Source organism: Pipistrellus kuhlii, unplaced genomic scaffold (assembly GCF_014108245.1).
Source record: "Pipistrellus kuhlii isolate mPipKuh1 unplaced genomic scaffold, mPipKuh1.p scaffold_m20_p_10, whole genome shotgun sequence".
Classification (NCBI taxonomy): Eukaryota; Metazoa; Chordata; class Mammalia; order Chiroptera; family Vespertilionidae; genus Pipistrellus; species Pipistrellus kuhlii.
In genome coordinates this window covers 20,255,729-20,276,745 of record NW_023425405.1, presented here as the reverse complement: position 1 = coordinate 20,276,745, position 21,017 = coordinate 20,255,729, and the positions used below count along the sequence as shown (strand labels likewise).

The 21,017-nt window shown below is 39.2% G+C and overlaps 1 protein-coding gene across 9 annotated transcripts in view; it reads left to right on the top strand.

The window, feature by feature from the left end:
* BRAF (B-Raf proto-oncogene, serine/threonine kinase) overlaps positions 1-21,017 on the top strand; it is a 124,352-nt gene that overhangs the window by 20,513 nt on the left and 82,822 nt on the right. For 7 of the 9 annotated variants that reach the window (XM_045577525.1, XM_045577529.1, XM_045577518.1 and 4 more), the window contains exons 2-3: positions 13,557-13,658; positions 20,748-21,011. In XM_045577525.1, coding sequence (XP_045433481.1) covers positions 13,557-13,658; positions 20,748-21,011 — 366 coding nt within the window. The remainder of the gene's footprint in view (positions 1-13,556; positions 13,659-20,747; positions 21,012-21,017) is intronic. The other 2 variants (XM_045577522.1, XM_045577536.1) reach the window with 1 other exon arrangement.

Sequence of the window (21,017 nt, the reverse complement as noted above, 5' to 3'; positions counted from 1 at the left end):
ATGGAGATGAGGCAGGAGGTTGGCAGGTGCAAAATGTATTCTGTGCTAAGAAGTTGAGTGTTTGTTTGTTTATTTGTTTGTTTTGGAATCACTGGGGAGTAATAAAGGGTTTAAATAGTGAGAGTGATGTGATCCGATTTTATTTTGGAGATTTTACTCTTAACTGTAGAGAATGGATGAGAGAGGAATGGGAGTAGAGTAAAAGAAGTGGGAAAGCCAGTTTGGAGACCTTTGTGAGTAGTAGTTTAGGGACAAAGGTAATAGTATAGACTAGGCAGTGTTTCCCAAACTTTTGACATATGTGTACCCCTTCTATAATTTTCGTAAAACTGAGTAAGTACCCCTCGTACTCATGAGACTGTAGAATTAGGCGCAGCTAAGCATGGTGCAGTGCACATCCCCACCAAACTCCGGTGCAACGCGTACCCCCACCAAACTCTTCCCGTACCCCTGGGGTACGCGTACCACACTTTGGGAAACACTGGACTAGAGGAATGACAGTTAACAAGATAACCCATTGATTGATTATCTCATTAAAACTATTATAATCCTGTGAAGTATGAGCAGAATAGTACTTGAAATTTATCCAAGCCCATCAAGTAAATTGTGTAAGGAATTGAAACCATGAATTTTCTATTTGGCTCTTGTCTCTAAAATAAAAGATTAGCTTCACTGAAGATTTTTAGCCTATCTATATTATCTTTACCTCCTCATAATCTCTTATTTACCTACACTATAGCCAAACTAAACTATTTCAGTAGTGATTGTGAACATAACTTGTTCCTTGATGCCACAGATGATGATTTACAATGACTAGAATACTCTTAGCCCCACATACTTAATAAAATTCACATCTTTTATGATCCTGGTCAAGTATGAACTATTCCAAATTTACCTACAAACACATATTGTCCATTTACTCCCTTTTAACCAGAATAGTTTCTTTGTATTATAGTATGTTAATTCAACCAATATTAATGTGATGATATGTGTAGACATTGTGGACAGTATCTGTGTATGTAATAGATACAGCCACAGTCACTATGGGATCTGTAGTCCAAAGATAATACTTACAGACCTTGACAGAAGCTGTGCATACAAATGTGTAATTGTAAATTTTAAAAAGTGATATGAAGAAACAATAAAGGAAGCCTCTGGGTTCTTTAGGCCCTTTTGGAGGGTCCTTGAGTTCAAAACAAGTACTATATGAATTATAGAGAAATTGGCATTCTATCAGCACATGTATTGACATGTCAATCCTATCATGTCAATGATAGGATTGAGGTGCTGATAGGAATGATAATTTTTACAGCCTTTGGGAAAGTATATATTATTAATTTAAAATGTTAAAAGCTGTGTGTATGTGTCCATCTGTCCTTTGATCCAGCAGTTGCCCTCTAAGGAATCTATCTACAGAAATAAAAGTCTCAGTAAATGTATAACAGTTGGCCTTGGGTTAACAATGAGATCAAGGAAGAATCAAAAGATACCTTGAAACAAATGAAAACAAGAACACAACAACTCAAAATCTGTGCAACACAGCAAAAACAGTTCTTGAAAAAGAATAACAAGCAAAGCCCAAAGTGAGTTGAAGGAAGGAAACAATAAAGATCATAGCAAAAGTAAACCAAATAGCCGAAACCGGTTAGGCTCAGTGGTAGAGCATCGGTCTGCAGACTGAAGGGTCCCGGGTTCGATTCTGGTCAAGGGCTTGTGCCTTGGTTGCGGGCTCATCCCCAGTGGGGGGGTGTGCAGGAGGCGGCTGGTCGATGTTTCTCTCTCATCGGGACCCAAATAAGTAAAATCAGAAATGAAAGAGAAAAAGTAACAACTGACACCAAAGAAATATGAAGGATTGTGAGAAAATATTCTGAACAACTATATGCCAACAAATTGGATAATCTGGACAAAATGGATAAATTTCTGGAAACATAACCATCTTCCAGAACTGAATCTAGGAAGACTCAGAGAATCTGAATAGATAAATCACAACTAGTGAAATTGAAGGAGTAATAAAAAAAACTTCCAATAAACAAAAGTCCTGGATGGGATGGCCTCACAGGTGAATTTTACCAAACATTCAAAGAAGGACTAACACCTCAAACTATTCCAAAAAATTCAAGAGGAGGAAAGTCTCCCAAGCTCATTTTACAAGGCTAATAATTTTTTAATTATTTTTTAAATAAATCTTTATTCAGATTATTACAGTTGCTCCTCTTCCCCCTCCCCCCCCCCATAGCTCCCCTCCATCTGGTTCCCACCCCATTCTATGCCCTTACCTCCCACCTCTCCCCCTCCCCCCCCCTGCCCCGCCATTGTTCTCGTCCATATATGTAACATTTTTGTCCAATCTCTTCCTGCACTCCCCACACCTCTTCCCCCCCACCAAGAATTCAGTCCATTCCCTTTTTTTTTTTTTTTTTTTTACCCCCAATTCCTGGCAACTATCTGTCTTTATGTGTCTATAGATTTGCCTATTCTGGACATTTCACATAAAAGGAATGATACAATATGTAGCCTTCAATGTCTGTCTTCATCCCCTTAGCTTTATTTTTTTCAAGGTTCATCCATGTAATACCACAAATTATTCTTTCATTTCTTTTTTGTAAATTGAGGTGAAATTCAATAAAGAAAAAGCCATTTTAAAGTAAACAATTCACCAGCATTACAAGAAATGCTAAAGAGATTGCTGTAATGAGAACAGAGAGAAAAGTAGGCATACAGAATTAAAATAGCAATAAATAAGTCCCTATCAATGATAACCCTAAATTAAGTGGATTAAATGCTCCAATCAAGACATAGGGTAGCTGAAAGGATATAAAAACATAACCCAACTATATGCTGTCTACAAGAGACCCACCTCAAAACAAAAGACACACATGATGACAGTGAAGAGAGGAAAACAAATTTTTCATGCAAATGGGAAAGAATAAAAGCTGGAATAGCAATACTCATATCCAACAGGATATATTTTTTTAAATGTATATTTTTATTGATTTCAGAGAAGAAGGGAGAGGAGAAAGAGACAGAAATATTAATAATGAGAGAAGCACTGATCGGCTACCTCCTGCACACCCACCACTGGGGATGGAGTCTGCAACCCGGGCATGTGCCCTTGACTGGAATCGAACCTGGACCTTTCAGTCTGCAGGTTGACACTCTATCCACTGAGCCAAACCAGCTAGAGCCCGAGAGAATAGACTTTAAAATTAAGGCTATCACAAGAGACAACAAAAGTCACTGCATAATACTAAAGGGATTGATATAATAAGAGGCTATAACTCTGGTAAACATTTATGCACCCAAAACAGGAACACCTAAATATATTTCAAAAACTTCTAGAGAAACTTAACAGAGAGAAAGACAACAATACAGTCATGGTAGGGACTTTAATACCCCACTGATTTCACTGGATAGATCTTCCAGACAAAATATTAACAAGGAAACAGAGACTCTAAAGGACACACTGGATCAGATAGATTTAATTGACATCTATAGAACATTTCACCCCAACGCAGCAGAATGTACATTCTTCTCAAGTGCATATGGGTCATTCACAAAGATAGACCATATGTTAGGACACAAAAGTCTCTACAAGATCAAGAAGATAGAAATCATATTGAGCATCTTCTCAGATCACAGTGGAATAAAATTAGAAATCAACTACAACAACAACACTCAAAAACATTCAAACATATGGGGGCTAAATAGCATGTTATTAAAAATGTATGGTTTACCAATGAGATCAAGAAAGAAATTAAAAACTTCCTGGAAACAAATGAAAATGGACACTTAACCCAAAATCTCTTGGACACAGCAAAAGAAGTCCTGAGAGGGGAATTCATAGCACTACAGGCATACCTAAAAAAAAAAAAAAAAAATATATATATATATATATATATATATATATATATATATATATATATATCAGCAATAAACTATTTAACCCTACAACTTAAAAAACTAGAAAAGAGAACAAGAAAAGCCCAGAGTAAGTAGGAGGAAGGAAATAATAGAGATTAGAACAGGAATAAATAACAGTGAGACTAAAAAAAATAAAAATAATCAGTGAAACCAAGAGTTGGTTCTTTGAAAGGATAAACAAAATTAATAAACTGTTAGCCAGACTCATCAGGAAATGGAGGATCCAAATAAATAAAAACAAAAGTGGAGAAATAACCACTGACACTACAGAAATAAAAAGGATTGTAAGAAAATACTATGAACAACCATATTCCAACAAGCTGGACAATGTGGATGAAATGGACAAATTCCTAGAAAAATAGTCTTCCAAAACTGAACCAGGAGGAATCAGAAAGCCTGAATAGGCCAATAACAACTTATGAAATAGATGCAGTAATCAAAAAACTCCCACTAAGCAAAAGCCCAGGTCCAGAAAGCTTCACAGGGGAGTTTTACCAAACATTCAAAAAAGAACTAACCTATACTCAGCTATTTCGAAAAGTCCAAAGAAGGAACACTTCCAAACTTTTTTTATGAGGCCAGCATTATCCCAATTCTAAAACCAGATAAAGATATTACAAAGAAAGAGAATTACAGGCCAGTATCCCTAATGAACATAAATGCTAAAATCCTCAACAAAATATTAGCAAATCGCATCCAGCAATATATTAAAAAGATCATACACCATGATCAAGTGGGATTTGTTCCAGGGATGCGAGGCTGGTACAATAATCACAAATCAATAAGCATTATACTTCATATAAATTGAAAGACAAAAATCACATGATTATATCAAAAGACTCAGAAAAAGCATTCGACAAAATCTAACACCCTTTTTTTTTTTAATAAAAACTGCCAGCAAAATTGGAATAAATGGAGCATATCTCAACATAATAAAGGCCATATATGACAAACCTATAGCCAACATCATACTCATTGGGCAAAAACTAAATCCTTTTCCCCTGAGAACAGGAACAAGACAGGGATGCCCACTTTTACCACTCTTATTCAGCATAGTACTGGAAGTCCTAGCCACAGCGATCAGACAAGAAGAAGCAATAAAAGGTATCCAAATTGGAAAGGAGGAAGTAAAACTCAGCTTTCTGTTCGTATGTTATCTTATCAGTGAAACCTTTAACCACTCTATAAAATTATTAGCCACCTACCTCCCTCCTGCTTCCCAGCTCTATTTTTCTTTGTAACTTTTTATCACCATCTGACATAATATATTCTGTTTTTAAAAGGTGTTTTTCTTCCCACAATAGAATGTATGCTCTATGAGTTCAGGAACTGGTTTAATTGTACTATATCTTCATTGCCTAGAATCCTGGCACATAATGCCACTCGTTAAATATTAGTTGAATGAAAGAATTTAATATACAGTGATCTACTTTTACTTAAAGTCTAACTACTCTCTCAATGTTCTCACCTGCCTTATGTTACAGAGTGTGTAAAGTGTCTGATTAGAATACCTGATGACAGAATATTTCTTCCACTTCTCAGAGACACTTAGACTATGCAGCATCTATGAGTAATTCTGCCATTTATTAGCTCTCTGACTTGGGCCAAGCTTGTTTGTTGTTGTTTTTTTATTTAACCTCTGTTCCCTCATCTGTAAAATAAGGATAATAGTTCCCACCTTATTAGGTTGGTAGAGGAAGTTGAACAAGTTTAATATATACAGTGTGTAAACAGTGCCTGGTACAAAATAAGCAGTATATATAAGATTGTTACAATAATTATAGTATAGTATCCCTATCACTTGTTATTAGAGTACCTGGCTCAGGAAAAATAGAATTGGACGCCGGAGTGGTGTTATATTGATAGAGAAATTAAAAGACTTTGAAAACTGACAGTATATTATTTTGGAAGGGGAAAATAAAGCAAATGAAATAGTCAGGTGATGTGTGTATGGTAACATGGTACTTTTAAAACAGTCACACACCATGAAATGCTCTTCACAAAATATTCATTAATTCAGGGTTTATTAAAAAGTACCTAAAACTAGTGAACATACCATTTAACTCTCTCTCTTGAGAGTCTTAGTGGTACCATTCTAGGTACATTGGAGAGAAGATAATTCATTACTTATACTGGATGCCTTAGAGCAATTGGACTTTGTTTTTTCATGGAACCCTAGTTGAGAAAGAATGAAAATATCTTGACTGAGGGTGGCTTCTATTTCTCTTATCTTATCTGTACCCTGTTACTTTTCTAACCTCAGTTGAACTCTATTGAATGTGATTTCATCAGTGTGCTCTGAGCTTTCCCAGAATGTAGAGTTTTTAATATTTTCATGCAGCCAGCATCCATAAACTACCTGCTTTATACTAGTGTACCTTGGTGCTAGGAATAAAACTGATCAATGTGATCAACTTCAAGGAGCTTACTGTCCTAACAGGCCATTATCCCCCAGTTAGTTACTTGTCAGAATGTTTCCGCACAAATCTTTGATTTTAATGTTGTGGGATGTCGTTCTGTGGAGTAGTGCCCAGAGTTTTAGAAAACTGAACAACTTGGGAGAATAATTTGGGATAGGAGGTTACAATGCAAGAAAATTTGAGGGGTTTTACCAAAATTCAGGAAACATGTTATATTGTTAAGATGAATAAAAGTATGTGCTGTTGAAAATCTGTAGGGCACGCATGTCAAACTCAAAGGCTAATAACATGGGCCAAATAAATAAGGTTTAAGTTTATGTGGGTCCAAAAAAAACAAAAGCTTCAATTTTCATAGAAACGTAGGTTTATTTCGATAGAGACATGCCAAATACAAAGGACTGAAATAAATGAATAGTTGTTAGCATAAAATAATAGAACATTTTAATAAAATTAATATATTTTTTAAATATATATTTTATTGATTTTTAAAAATATATATTTTATTGATTTTTTAAAGAGAGGAAGAGAGAGGGATAGAGAGTTAGAAACATCGATGAGAGAGAATCATCCATCAGCTGCCTCTTGCACACCCCCTACTGGGGATGTGCCCGCAACCAAGGTACATGCCCTTGACCGGAATCGAACCTGGGACCCTTCAGTCCTCAGGCAGATGCTCTATGCACTGAGCCAAACCGGTTTCGGCTATTTTACTGATTTTTTACAGAGGGGAATGGAGAGAGGGATAGAGCTAGAATCATCGATGAGAAACATCAACCAGCTGCCTCTTGCACACCCCCAACCGGTGATGTGCATGCCCTTGACCGGAATGGAACCTGGGACCTTTCAGTCCACAGGCCTACGCTCTATCCACTGAGCCAAACCAGTTTCGGCTATTTTTCTTTCTTTCTTTTTTTTAATGCATCTTTATTGTTCAGATTATTATAGTTGTTCCTCTTTTTACCCCCATAGCTCCCCTCCACCTGGTTCCTACCCCACACCCTTCTCTTACCTCCCCTCACACTGTCCTCATCCATTGGTGTACGATTTTTGTCCAGTCTCTTCCCGCATCCCCCCACACACACCAACATCCCCTTGAGAATTGAGTCCATTCCCTTTTTATGCCCCTAATTCTATTCTATTCATCAGTTTATTCAGTTTGTCAGATTTTTTATTCACTTGATTTTTAGATTCACTTGTTAGATAACATATTTGTGTCACTTTGTTGTTCATAATTTTTATCTTTACCTTTTTCTTCTTCTTAAAGAATGCCCTTCAGTATTTCATATAATACTGGTTTGGCAGTGATGAACTCCTTTAGCTTTTTCTTATCTGTGAAGCTCATTATCTGACCTTCAATTCTAAATGATAGCTTTGCTGGGTAGAGTAATCTTGGTTGTAGACTCTTGCTATTCATCACTTTGAATAATTCTCACTGCTCCCTTCTGGACTGCATAGTTTCTGTTAAGAAATTAGCTGACAGTCAAATGGGTATTCCCTTATAGGTAACTGTTTCTCTCTTGCTGCTTTTAATATTCTCTCTTTGTCTTTTGCCTTGGCATTTTAATTATGATGTATCTTGGTGTAGTCCTCTTTGGATTTCTTTTATTTGGACTTTCTGTATTTTTAAGTCTATTTCTTTCACCGGGGGGGGGGGGGGGGGGGGGGGGGTGGGGGAGTTTTCTGTCATTATTTTTTCAAATAGGTTTTCAATATCTTGCTCTCTCTCTTCTTCTGGGACCCCCATAATTCGGATGTTGGTATGCTTGAAGTTGTCCCAGAGGCTCCTTTTACTATCTTCATATTTTTGGATTCTTTTTTCTTTTCTGATTGGGTATTTTTTGCTTCTTTATATTTCAAATCTTTGACTTGATTCTTGGAATCCTCTGGTCTGCTGTTGGATCTCTTTATATTATTATTTCAGTCAGTGTATGCTTAATTTCTAATTGGTCCTTTTTCATTTCCTTGAAGCGCTCACTAAATTTCTTGGAGGTTTCTAGAAGATTCTTGAGTAACCTTATAACTGTGGTTTTGAACTCTATGTTAAGTAGTTTGTTTTCCTCCAGTTCTTTCATTTTGACCTGTTTCTTTGTCTCCGCATTTTGGCTGCTCCCCTGTGTTGATAAGAGTGGCTTTGTGTGCTACCATGTTTCCCTGAAAATAAGACATCCTCCGAAAATAAGACCTACTTACAGGTTTCCTTTTGAGTGAAATATAAGGCATCCCCCCGAAAATAAGGCCCCATAGACTAAACATGAGAGATTTGATCCACTGATTCTGAAAGAACTGGAATCAGAAGAAATTCACCAGGAAATTCAGGAATTGGATTGTTATGATGATGTTCCAGAAGATGATGACATGATTGTCATTTTATAAATGAGTAAATTCTTGATACTGTAGATTCACAGTTTGTCTGGTTTGTGTTGACAACTACTGTACTACCGTACCGTATACCGTAAGGTAATAAATTTCCTTTATTTTCTTTTAACAATAAATGTGTACCGAATTCTTCTTCATGGAAAAATAAGACATCCCCTGAAAATAAGACCTAGCACATCTTTGGGAGCAAAAATTAATATAAGACACTGTCTTATTTTCGGGGAAACAGGGTAGGTGTCCTATAGAGCCCAGTGTATCAGCCTCCCCCGTCACCTGAGGTAGACGCTCTTGGTGCGCCCCTTTGTGGGCTGTTTGGACAGTCTTGTAGTTAAGGCTTCATTGTTGCTGGTATCACTGGGAGGAATTTGCCTCCAGGGCAATTGGCTGTGAGGACCAGTTTGTCTACAATGAAAGAACTTCTATGCTACCCTCATGGGCAGGAGTTGCTTCAGGGGGGCTTTGGTGCTCACTGAGTCTGCCCCCTGAGTGTGTCTCTTATGGATGTGAAGAGTTGTAATCTGGATGGTCCCACTCTAATCACTGTGTATACTGGCTCTTGGATCTTCAAGGAGGTGCAAAGTCAGCCACTGCCTGAGACTACCCAACAGGAGCTACAGAGAAATCTACGGATTCCTCCTCAGCTGTGAAGGGATGCAAGCTACTATCAGCCTTGGGCCTTCTTTTGGAAGCTCTGGGGCTCTCTGATCCAGCTTCAGTTGGTTAGGTTTTAGATTGCAAAAGGCCAGGCCATTCATATGCAAAAGCCTCTGCATACCACTTGGGTGGGGTTGTAAATTAAGTGGGGCGGGGGTCTCTGGGAATCACCAGGGCAAAGCAAATAGCTGCCCGGAAGAGGCCCCCGGATCTCTTGTGTCCCGTGGCACTGTGCTGGAACAATGATCACTGCCAGCATCTCTGAGAGAAAGCCGCCAGACAGTACGGTTTCTCTCCTTATGAGTCTGGGTCTCCAGAGTCTCGCTCAGAACTGGAGTTCAAAGCAGTCAGGAGCTTTTATCTCCCTCCCGATTGAAAAAAATGACAACCACATACCCAGTTGCCAGCCCCTTTTGCACGCGCCTCCATACCTCCACACTTCCACACTTCCATAGCTCCTACTGGACTCAATATGCTTTTCTCTTTCCTTCTGGTTGTAGAATTTCCACTCAGCCAGCCTTCCTGTGGTTCTGGATGAGACTTGTTTTGTCTTTTAGTTGTACTTTTCTTTTTTTAAATATATTTTTACTGCAAAAATATTTCAGAAAGGAAGGAAGAGGGAGAGAGAGATAGAAACATCAGTGATGAGAGGGAATCATTGATTGGCTGCCTCCTACACGTCCCCCACTGAGGGTCAAGCCCGAAACCCAGGCATGTGCCCTTGACCGGAATTGAACCTGGGACCCCACAGTCTGCAGGCTGATGCTCTATCCATTGAGCCAAACCGGCCAGGGCTAGTTGTAGTTTTAATGTGGTTGTGCACGGCAGCAAGTTCAGGTGTTTACCTATGCCACCATCTTGGTTGTTCTATTTTTCTTTAACATTAACTTACCAGACACTGAATAACTACATAAATTAATAAACATAATGCAAATAAAACTGTTTTTTCTTGTTCTCTGGAAGCAAAATATTTCCTATTGCATACACCAAACTAATGACTTGGTGTCCAAGACTAATGAGTTGGCTATCAGCTGCTAAAATATTCACTGCTAGTATTAGTGGAAAGAAATGGTGTGCCTGTGCTTAAGACACATAAGGGAAATGAATGCAACACGATTCTAGTAATTAATCATTAGCAAACATTGTATTTTTTATTAATAATTATATATAATAGAACATTGTAAAAATTAAGTTACAAAATTTTTATTAAAGCATTTTTTACATATAATTATATTGGCTGAGCAGCAAAAATATTTGTTGTGGGCCCCATGCAGCTCACAGACCACAAGTTTGATATGCTTGCTGCAGGATTTCATGTGATAGACATCTATATTTTATAGTTCAATTTAGTTCCAACTCCAAAGACAGTCCCATTCCATTTAGTTATATTTATGTGACCAAATAGATCTCTTTAAAATTAAGTAAATTTAGTGGATGATTTAATGGACCATTTAAAATCATTTATTTATGGTGCTGCTTTTGTTTGTGGTTCTCTTCTCCCCCCCCCCCCCCCCCATTAATCCCAGTAACCTTAGGGTTTATATGCTCTTAATTAGCCAGAAAACAAATCTTGGTCCTCTTATTCCATTTTAGATTAATTTCTAAGTTTAACTCAAACTTTACTTATTGATTTTATTAATACCACTTTCCTGTTTGTTTTGTTGTTGTTGTTGTTAATCCTCACCCGAGGATATTTTTTTCCATTGATTTTTAGAGAGAAGAAGGGGGGAAGTGAGTGGGAAGTGAGAGAGACACATCAATTTACTTAATTATTAGAGCATAGGCCAGCACACCAAAAGGTCATGGATTTGATTCTAAGTCAAGGGCATGTACCTGGGTTGCAGGTCCGATATCTGGCCCCAGTTGGGGCACATGCAGGAAGCAACTAATTAATGTTTCTCTCTTTCCCCCCATTTCACTCTCTCTAAAAATCAATAGTAAGCCCGATCTGCATGGCTCAGTGGTTGAGCCTCGACTTCTGAACAAGGAGGTTACAGTTTGATTCCTGGTCAGGTCACATACCCATGTTGTGGGCTCAGTCCCCAATGTGGGGCATGTAGGAGGCAGCTGATCAGTGGTTTTCTCTCACCATTGATGTTTCTATCTCTCTCTCCCTCTCTTTTCCTCTTTGATATCAATAAAAATATCCTTTCCCTAACCGGTTTGGCTCAGTGGATAGAGCATTGGCCCATGGATTAAAAGGTCCCAGGTTCAATTCCGGTCAAGGACATGTACCTTGGTTGAGGGCACATCCCCAGTGTGCAGGAGGCAGCTGATTGATGTTTCTCTCTCATCTATGTTTCTAACTCTCTATCTCTCTCCCTTTCTCTTTGTAATAAGTCAATAAAATACAAAAACTAAAATAATAAAGTAAATAAAATAAAAATATCTCTTTAGAAAACCACAACTATAAACTGAACTTTTTAGCAGGGGCCAGGAATGTGGGGAAATTGAAAAGAGAATTTTGTTTATTCTGAATACTCATGTATTTTATTTTTTTATAGTTGAGAATATATTGTATTACTAGTATAGAAAAAACCTGTAAAGTCCTATATAATAAAACCCTAACATGCAAATAAACTGAACAGCAGAATGACTGGTCACTATGACATACTCTGCCCACAGAGAGGGAGGCAACCAGCAGTGGCGATCAGAGGATGAGGCAGGCAGGCCAGCGGGCAGCGCCAGGATGCCAGCCAGGGCAGGAGCCAGTGAGGGCCTCCCTGATCAAAGGCAGTGGGGGCGGGGGGGGGGGGAGCGGAGGCATGGCGCTGAAAGCGGGTGGTGCCAGACCCGAAGCCAAGGCAGATGCCAGCAGGGGGGCTCCCCAATCACCCAACCTACTGGTCACCCCACATATTGGCCTTGATCGCCAGCCAGGCCTAAGGACCCTACCCTATATGTGGGGAACAGTCTCTTAGATTTAAAAATTAAAACCTACAAGGCTACTCTAACACTGAAAAAACAGGATGATGCAGTGATGACATGCGTGGACTCTGGCTTGCACATTTTGTGGTCAGCCCTGATTCTGACACTTATAACTATGTAACAAAGCCAATTACTTAACTTCTCTCTGCTTCAGTTTCTCCTCCCATAAGATGGGGAAAATAGTACTACCACCTCAGAAAGATCATGTTATGTACTATTTTTTTGTAATCAGGGCAAAAAAATGTAGCTGCCCATACAACAGCAAGATGCCTTTCACCTTTGTGGAAAGTATGGACATTGGTGCATGCAACGTCCTAGATTTCGAGAGGGATGTCCCACTGCCAGTTTAGGCCCAATCCCCATGGCAATTAGACATCCCCCAAGGGCATAGACTGGGCTGAGGGACACCCCTCACCCTGTGGTACACGAATTTCATGCACAGTCCTATATAATAAAGATGTAATATGCAAATTGTTGTTACACCGTTATTATTACATAATAAATAATGACTAACGGCATAACGACAGGATCATGGATCAGTAGGAGGGTGGGGCAGCGAGCTAGAGGCAGGCATTGGAGAGCTACTGGAGGGGCAGGGCAGCAAGCTATTTAGGGGTGCGGGGGAGCAGGGGGGGCGGGGTTAGGGAGGGGAGCTACAGGAGGGAGGGGCAGCAAGTGGAGAGCTTCTGGAGGGCGGCAGCAAGCTACTAGTGCTCTGATTTGTGCACAGACTCCTAGTCTATATATATAAAAGCCTAAGCGACTTAGAACTCAACAACCAGAATGACCAGTTGACCAGTGCGCTCCCACAGCCAACCTCCCACGGCCAGCAACCTTCCCTGGTCCCTCCCCCCAGCCGGCAAACCTCCTGTACTCCCTCCTCCATCTTTCCCCCTGTTCAGCAAGCCTCACGTGGCAGCCCCCTACCTGCAGCAGGCTCCTAGTCCCCCGCCAGCAGCCTGCAGGCCCTCACTGGCCTGGCTCCAATTGGGACGGGGTGAGCCAGCCACAATAGGCCCTGATTGCTGGCCAGGCTTAGGGACCCCACTCATGCACAAATGATGTGCATCAGGCCTCTAATGTTTAATAAAAGGGAAAGACCACTATACTATTGTAAATAATCTTTTAGTTTTCTAAGCTCTAAATTTCAACGATTACAGGCAGTTGCTGCAATATTTTGATAGAAATCTTGAAGTATTTCTAATTCCTTTCCTAAGTTATTTTTATTTAAATTGTTTTAAAAATGTTTTTTAGGTGTGGAATATCAAACAAATGATTAAGTTGACACAGGAACATATAGAGGCGTTATTGGACAAATTCGGTGGGGAGCATAATCCACCATCAATATATCTGGAGGTAAGCTTTTGAGTATTATATCTGTAGTAACTTTGAATAGAAAAATAATGCATGTATAAAAAGCATTTGTACTGATGATAATACAGGTTATTTTAGGTGGTTGATTGAGAACAATGGGAAAAGAGAATTAGTTTTGTCTTTGCTTCTTAATCTTGTTTCACTTGTTACAATAAATATGTACTGTTTTGTAATTTGGAGAATGTTAGGATTAAGAAAAAGTTGTATTTGAACTCCAAAATTTTATCCTGTTAAAAAAAAGTTCTTTTTACAAAAGAAGATTCTGGAAGTCAGCAAACTAGTTGCCATATTTAAAAGATGGGGAAAATTTTGTAAAATATCTTTTTTCCAGAACAGATCTCCCCCAAATTGGATTTTGCTTTCTAAAATTTATAATGTTTAAATATTAAATAGCTCAAAATTACTTAGCTTTACTGTTTACTAGTGCCTTGAGGCTTTTGTATCAAGCCTTGGGTATCATTGTAAATTTATAGAGTTAGTCATTGTTCTTAATCTAATGAGGTAGTAGTTACTATTCTAATCACAGATAAGCTTTCTTGGCATTAGTTTCCTTAGGGTAAGTCACTCAGATTCCACAGCCAGCAAGCTGTTATGGAATCTAGGCAATCAGGCTCCACAGCCTGTTCTGCTTACCACTATACTATTCTGCCTGTCCCTGTAAAGGCTGGCTCCACAGTAATTACTAGCCATACAGGGATATAACCCTAAATTATAAATGATCAGGTTACCATTTGCCTCTAATTTAGCAATCTAAATACTTTTTAAAGAGCAGGTTAAATCTTCAGTATTTAATGAGAAAGTTTGCATTTCTAAAATAAATTTGGAAGTTTGGAAATAACTGCTAATATACTGTTCTTTTTATATGGCTTATCCCAGAGCACACTGCTAAGGTAATATTAGAGTTAGGAGTAGAATTCATACCCCTGAATGCTATTTGTTTTATTGTATGCCTGAGGAGGATAAGAAATGAACTATAAGTCCTGGGGAAAATAGTAATTCTTTATTAATCAGAATTAGGCAACTTTAACCAGCAGTTTTTTCTGTCCACCCTTTCTCTGTCTTGGGAGATGTATACAGTAGGTCCTTGGGTTATGTCGGAGATCCGTTCCTACGGTGCGACGTAACACGATTTTCACTGTAAGTTGGAACCCATCTACTTAAGCACCTATGTCACTCACATGGAGCACATACAGAGCAGTAATGAAGTGAAACAGTAAAAAAAAAAAATGTAAAAGAAAGATAACAATTCCTGACCTTTTCTTGTGGTAAATAAATAATAAAAAAGATAAAGCATATATGTACATACGTCAAAATAATGGAACTTTTTTTTTTAATAAATACTGTAAATGGGAGATGGCAATGTAACAATGAAACGGCTTCCGTGGTTAAAACTGTGTAACAAAGCCAATTTCTTACCTTCTCTCTGCTTCAGTTTTTCCACTCATAAGATGGGGAAAATGGAACTACTGCCTCAGAAGGATCATGTTATGTTGTTTGTTTTTGTGTTGTTGAGTTGTAAGAGTTCTTTATATATTCTGAATATATGTCCTGAATATTAATCCTAATCAAATAGATAATTTGCTAATATTTTCTTCCATTCTGTGGGATCTCCATTCACTCTGATGATAATGTCCTTTGATACTCAAAAGTTTTTTGTTTTGTTTTTTGTTTGTTTTTTTTAATGAATCTAACATCTGTTTTTCCTCTTGTTGCCTATGCCTTTGGTATCATCCAAGAAAGCATTGCCAAATTCAATGTCATGAAGCTTTTCCCTATGTCTTCAATGAGTTTCTATAGTTTTATTTCTTATGTTTAGGTCTTTGATCCATTTTGAGTTAATTTATATATGTGATATAAGGTCCAGCTTTTGCATTTCATATCCAGTTTTTCCAGTACCACTTACTGAAAAGTCCTTTCTCATTTAATGGAAATTTTAATAAATGCACTTTCAAGACATTTTACCATATATGTGAGAATTTATTTCTGGGCTCTCTACTCTATTGGTCTATATGTCTGTCTTTATGCCATTACTACACTGATTTGATTACTATAGTAAAAGCTAAGTTTTGACATCAGGAAGTATGAGACCTCTAACTTTGTTCTTCCTCAAGATTGTTTTGGCTGTTTCAGATCCCTTGAAATTCTATATGAATTTTAGGATGGATTTTTCTATTTCTGCAAACACTGGGATTTTGATAGGGATTGAATGAATCTATGGATTACTTCAGGTCTTGACATCTTAGGTCTTTTTTTTATATAAGTATGTCTTTATTGATTTCAGAGAGAGGAAGGGAGAGGTATAGGGAGATAGAAACATTGATGAGAGAGAAACATCAATCGGCTGCCTCCTGCACACTCCCCACCGGGGACTGAACCCATAGCCCCAGCATGTGCCCTGACCAGGAATTAACCAGCAATCCCTTGATTCATAGGTCAACACTCAACCCATGAGCCACACCGGCTGGGCAAGAGTCTTTAACTTGTAAATATGAACAGGTATCTAAGAATAAACAGAAATGTGAAGAAAGCTTTTTAACAAATATAACAATAGAAATGGTCAAAATATGTACAGAGAGCAAAAGAAAATTATAATTAACATCAGAGATATGAGAAGACATGCTAATGTGTTCTTGTTTCATGGCTGTACTAAAGAAGCAAAAACAGCCCTGGCCAGTGTGGCTTGGGTTGTTGGTGCATCATCCCATGCACCAAAAGGTCTCGGGTCTGATGGCCTGTCGGGGCATATAACCTAGGTGCAGGTTCACTCCCAGGAACGGGCACATTCAAGAGCCTGTGTCTGTCTGTCTGTCTCTGTCTCTTTGTCTCCCTCCCTCCCTCCCTCCCCCCCCCCTTTTCCTCCCTTCTCTCTAAAATAAAAATGGGGACACACACACACACACACACACACACACACACACACACGAAAACATATCCTTGGGTAAGGATTTTTAAAAAGCAGCAAATGTAATAGAAAATCAATTGACCATAAATGTAAGGCTTTATTTCTGGACTCTTTAATTCTGTTGTGTTGTTCTATGTGTATAACCTTATTCCATTACTACATTGGCTTTGATCTTCAGAGTAAATTTGAAGGTGTTGCTATTTTCTAAGAGAATTAAAAGCGGGGTTGAGGGGGTGGGGATGAAGTTAGGAGCCAGAGAGGCATTGGAAAGGTTGGAATAAGTATTGTGAAGAATTTAATACGATGTTAAAAGTAACATTTTTCAGGCAATAGTACAAAGGACTAAGTTCCGGTAATTGATAATGGGACTAATTGGCCTAGTTTCATTATTTTCTCCATCAACTGAGAGGAAGAATGGAATAATTGAGTGATAGGATTTACCTAAGATTAGTATTTAACAAGCAAGTTAGTAAAACAATGAGAATTAGCCAGAAAATCTAAGGTGTTACCAGTGTCATTGTTGAAATGTCACTATTACTTAAAAGGAGTAAGACAACAAAAACCTAAATCTGACAAACTTGAAGGGATTAATATTGACCATGAACACATTAATGTGGTAGTGAGATGGAAGCTTAAAAAGGTGGGATAACTGTGTGCATAGCAGTATGGAATGTTATAAACTGAGATCTCAACATCATTTGGGACTCTTGTAAAGAACGATATACAATATTATAGTTCTGGATCTTGAAGGTAGTATGGAAATAAATGCCTTTAGAGATTCAAAGTTATAAAGAACTTTAAGGCAAGAGTATTAAGAGTACTAGGTGTACTGGTTAATAATGGTGGATTTTGTAATAAACCCAATAATTTCAAGGGAAACATCAAAAGTGTTTTATTCAAAGTAATGTCCATCACTAGCTACACATATCCCCCATTTTTCAGGTAATTTGTGGATACCATCCCATCCCAATAGAACTTTTCTTTTTTGAGGCAAACCATTCAGAGACCCAATTTTCCACTTCTTCATATATTTTAAAATGCTGCTCAGAAGGTGCATGTGCCATCAATCAGAACAAGTGGTAATCTGAAGGAGCAAGGTCTGGTGAATATAGTGGGTGGGTTAATACTTCCGAAGCAAGGTTTTTTTAACGTGTCTTTACCTGGTTTTGAAGTGTGTGATGGTGCGTCATCATGAAGCCAAATTACTTTGCCGTGTCTTCTGGCACATTCTGGTCTTTTCATGATCACAGCGTGGTTAAAGGCTGAGTAGCTAAGGGCGATCAGGCAGGCAGAGGTGGTTAGGGGGATAAGACAGGCAGGCAGAGGCAGTTAGGTGCGATCATGCAGGCAGGCAGAGGAGGTTAGGGGCGATCACGAAGGCAGGCAGGAGAACAGTTAGAAGCCAGCAGTCCCTTTTTGTGAGAGGGATGTCTGACTCTTGTGGGATCAGGCCAAAACTGGCAGTCGGACATCTCCTGAGGGGTCTTGGATTTCGAAAAGGTGCAAACTGGGCTGAGGGACACCCCTCCTCCATGCACGAATTTTGTGCACTGGGCCTCTAGGCCTATCTAATAAAAGACTAATATGCAAATTAATCATCACTCTGCTACACCCACAAGCCACACCCACCAGCCAATCAGGAGTGAATACGTAAATAAACCCAACTAAGATGGCTACGGCCACAGAGAGCAGGAGGGAGGCTTGGGTTTCCCTGGCAATGGATGAAGCCAAGCTTTCCCCCTGCCCTTGCCAGCCTAGGCCTCCACTCCAGGCTACAAAGTTTCAATTATAAAAGATACATACATCCCAACAGAAATGGCTGCTGCCAGGAGCAAGCAGAAGGCTTGGCTCTGCTCTAGGCTACAAAGTTTCAGTTGTAGAAGATAAATAAACCCCAGATACCAGGGCCTCCACTTGGGTCCCAGGGGGTGTGGCCGACCTGCAAACCACAGGCCCCTCACCCAGCCCACCCCACACCCCAAGGGAACTCCCATCCTGATTTTGGGACACCTTTCAGGGCAAACCAGCTGGCCCCCACCCATGCACCAGGCCTCTATCCTAAATAATAAAGTAATATGCAGATTGGCCATCACTCCAACATATAAGATATCTGCCCCATGTGGTCCAAGATCCTGCCCCCATGTGGACACAAGACAGCCACCATAAGAAGGCCAGCAATGGGGCGGGGGGGGGGGGGGGGGGGGGGAATAGAGGTGACCAAGAAGGCAGAAGATGGAAGTTGGGGCGACCAGACCTGCAGGGAAGCGCAGTTGGGAGGGACCCAAGCATTCAGGGGAGAGGAGTTGGGGAGGGGACCAGGCCTACAGAGGAGGACAGTTAGGGATGACCAGGCCTGCAGGGGAGGGCAGTTAGGGGCAAATAGGCTGGCAGGGGAGTGGTTAGGGGGTGATCAGGGCTGATGGACACCCCACCCCCCCCGCACAAATTCCGTGCACTGGGCCTCTAGTGTATAATAAAATATGCAAATTGACCGAATAGCAGAATGACCAGTTGCTATGATATGCACTGACCACCAGGGGGTCAGATGTTCAATGTAGGAGCTGCGCTCTGGTGGTCATTGCACCACTCAGACAGAATCCAGGCTCACGGCTGATGAGCGCAATGTCTGTGGCAGGAACTTCTGCTTCCACTGCAGTGCTAAGGATGTCCAACCGATGGCTTAGGCCCACTCCCCTCGGGAAGCAGTCCTAACCCATCAGACATCCCCCAGGGCTCCCATACTGGGACAGGATGCAGGCCAGACTGAGGGACACCCTCCCCCCTCGTGCACCAGGCCTCTCATGTATATATTTACACACACACACACACACACACACACACACACACACGGATATGCTCTATAATCTGGTCCCTTACCACATTTTCAGTCTTATGTTTGTTTTCCTATTCTTCAGTTAAATGAAACAAATATATATTTATCCCTTACTGTGTTCCAGATATGACATTCAACTATACTACTTTATAGTTTTTCCTCTATGTCTTAAAATTTTCTGCCTCCCTACTTTGTTACACAATTTATGCTGTACTCAGTACTCTTTTCCCCACTTACTCCATCCATTTGAATATTAGCCTTTTAAGATACCCTTCCTTCCTCATTCTTGTATCAAGAATGTTCTTTGTTTATTTCTCATATATAATACTAACACAAAAATATATTCTCAGCAGCCCAAAAATGAACTCCTTTAGAGCTGTGAATTGTCATTTCTAAACCTTTATTCTCCCTATAGCATTTAATAAATGGTTGTAGTACTTAATCTTTAAGGGAAAAATGGTGAACTATATAGTATAGGGTGATTACAACTCCCTTAAAGAACTGCCTTAATGAACCATGGACATGTATATGTCAATTCATTCCATTTCTTTACTTTCAATATCATTCTGTTTTCAAGATTCTTCTTACTTTTAGAATATTATTTATGTGGTAATTTGGTCTGATAGCCTTAGTCAAAATTGACAGTGGTACCAGAATTTCTTGACTGCAGTGTGTAAGCCACCTTTTCAAATAAAATTTTATTCTCTAAACAGTATTTGATGAGGAAGGAGGTCATCAGAGATCCATAGTGAGAAGAATAAAGAATTTTAATTGACAGCTATTTCAGAAGGAAGACAGCAATTATACATCTTCTAAGCTTTTGGTGGTAGTGGTGAGATCTGGCACTGTGTACCTGAGTCTTATTTTTCTGACAAATCTAAAACCTCATCTCCTTTTCAACTTGTCTGTCTGTTCTTAGGAGCAGGGGAGAGGAGTCTGAAACTTTATGTGCCAACAGCTTTTTTTTTTAGGGGGGGGAAACAATTTTAATGAAAAGGGTACTTATCCTTGATGTATAGTATTTTATACTATCTTCTTTTATTAATACTCATAGGTATCATAGACATCTCTTATATAATATGTATCAGTTTCTCATTGTAATATAATATAGTATCTTATAACAAAAGATTTATCTATTTAAAGGTAAAAGTTGTCATTTACAGTACTTCCAGTGCTTATTTTGAAACTCATAACTTAAAACCCTGTTAGCTAAATTATAAAGAGATTATCATCAAGGACTTAAATTTTATGTGGGTTTTTTTTATTGTTTTTGTCGTCGTCGTTGTTACTGTCAGGAAGAGTTCCAGATTCACTGTAAATCTACTTTATTTTGTAGGCCTATGAAGAATACACCAGCAAACTAGATGCCCTCCAACAAAGAGAACAACAATTATTGGAATCCCTGGGGAATGGAACTGATCTTTCTGTTTCTAGCTCTGCATCAACGGACACCGTTACATCTTCTTCCTCTTCTAGCCTTTCAGTGCTACCTTCATCTCTTTCAGTTTTTCAAAATCCCACAGATGTGTCACGGAGCAACCCTAAGTCACCACAAAAACCTATTGTTAGAGTCTTCCTACCCAACAAACAGAGGACAGTGGTGAGT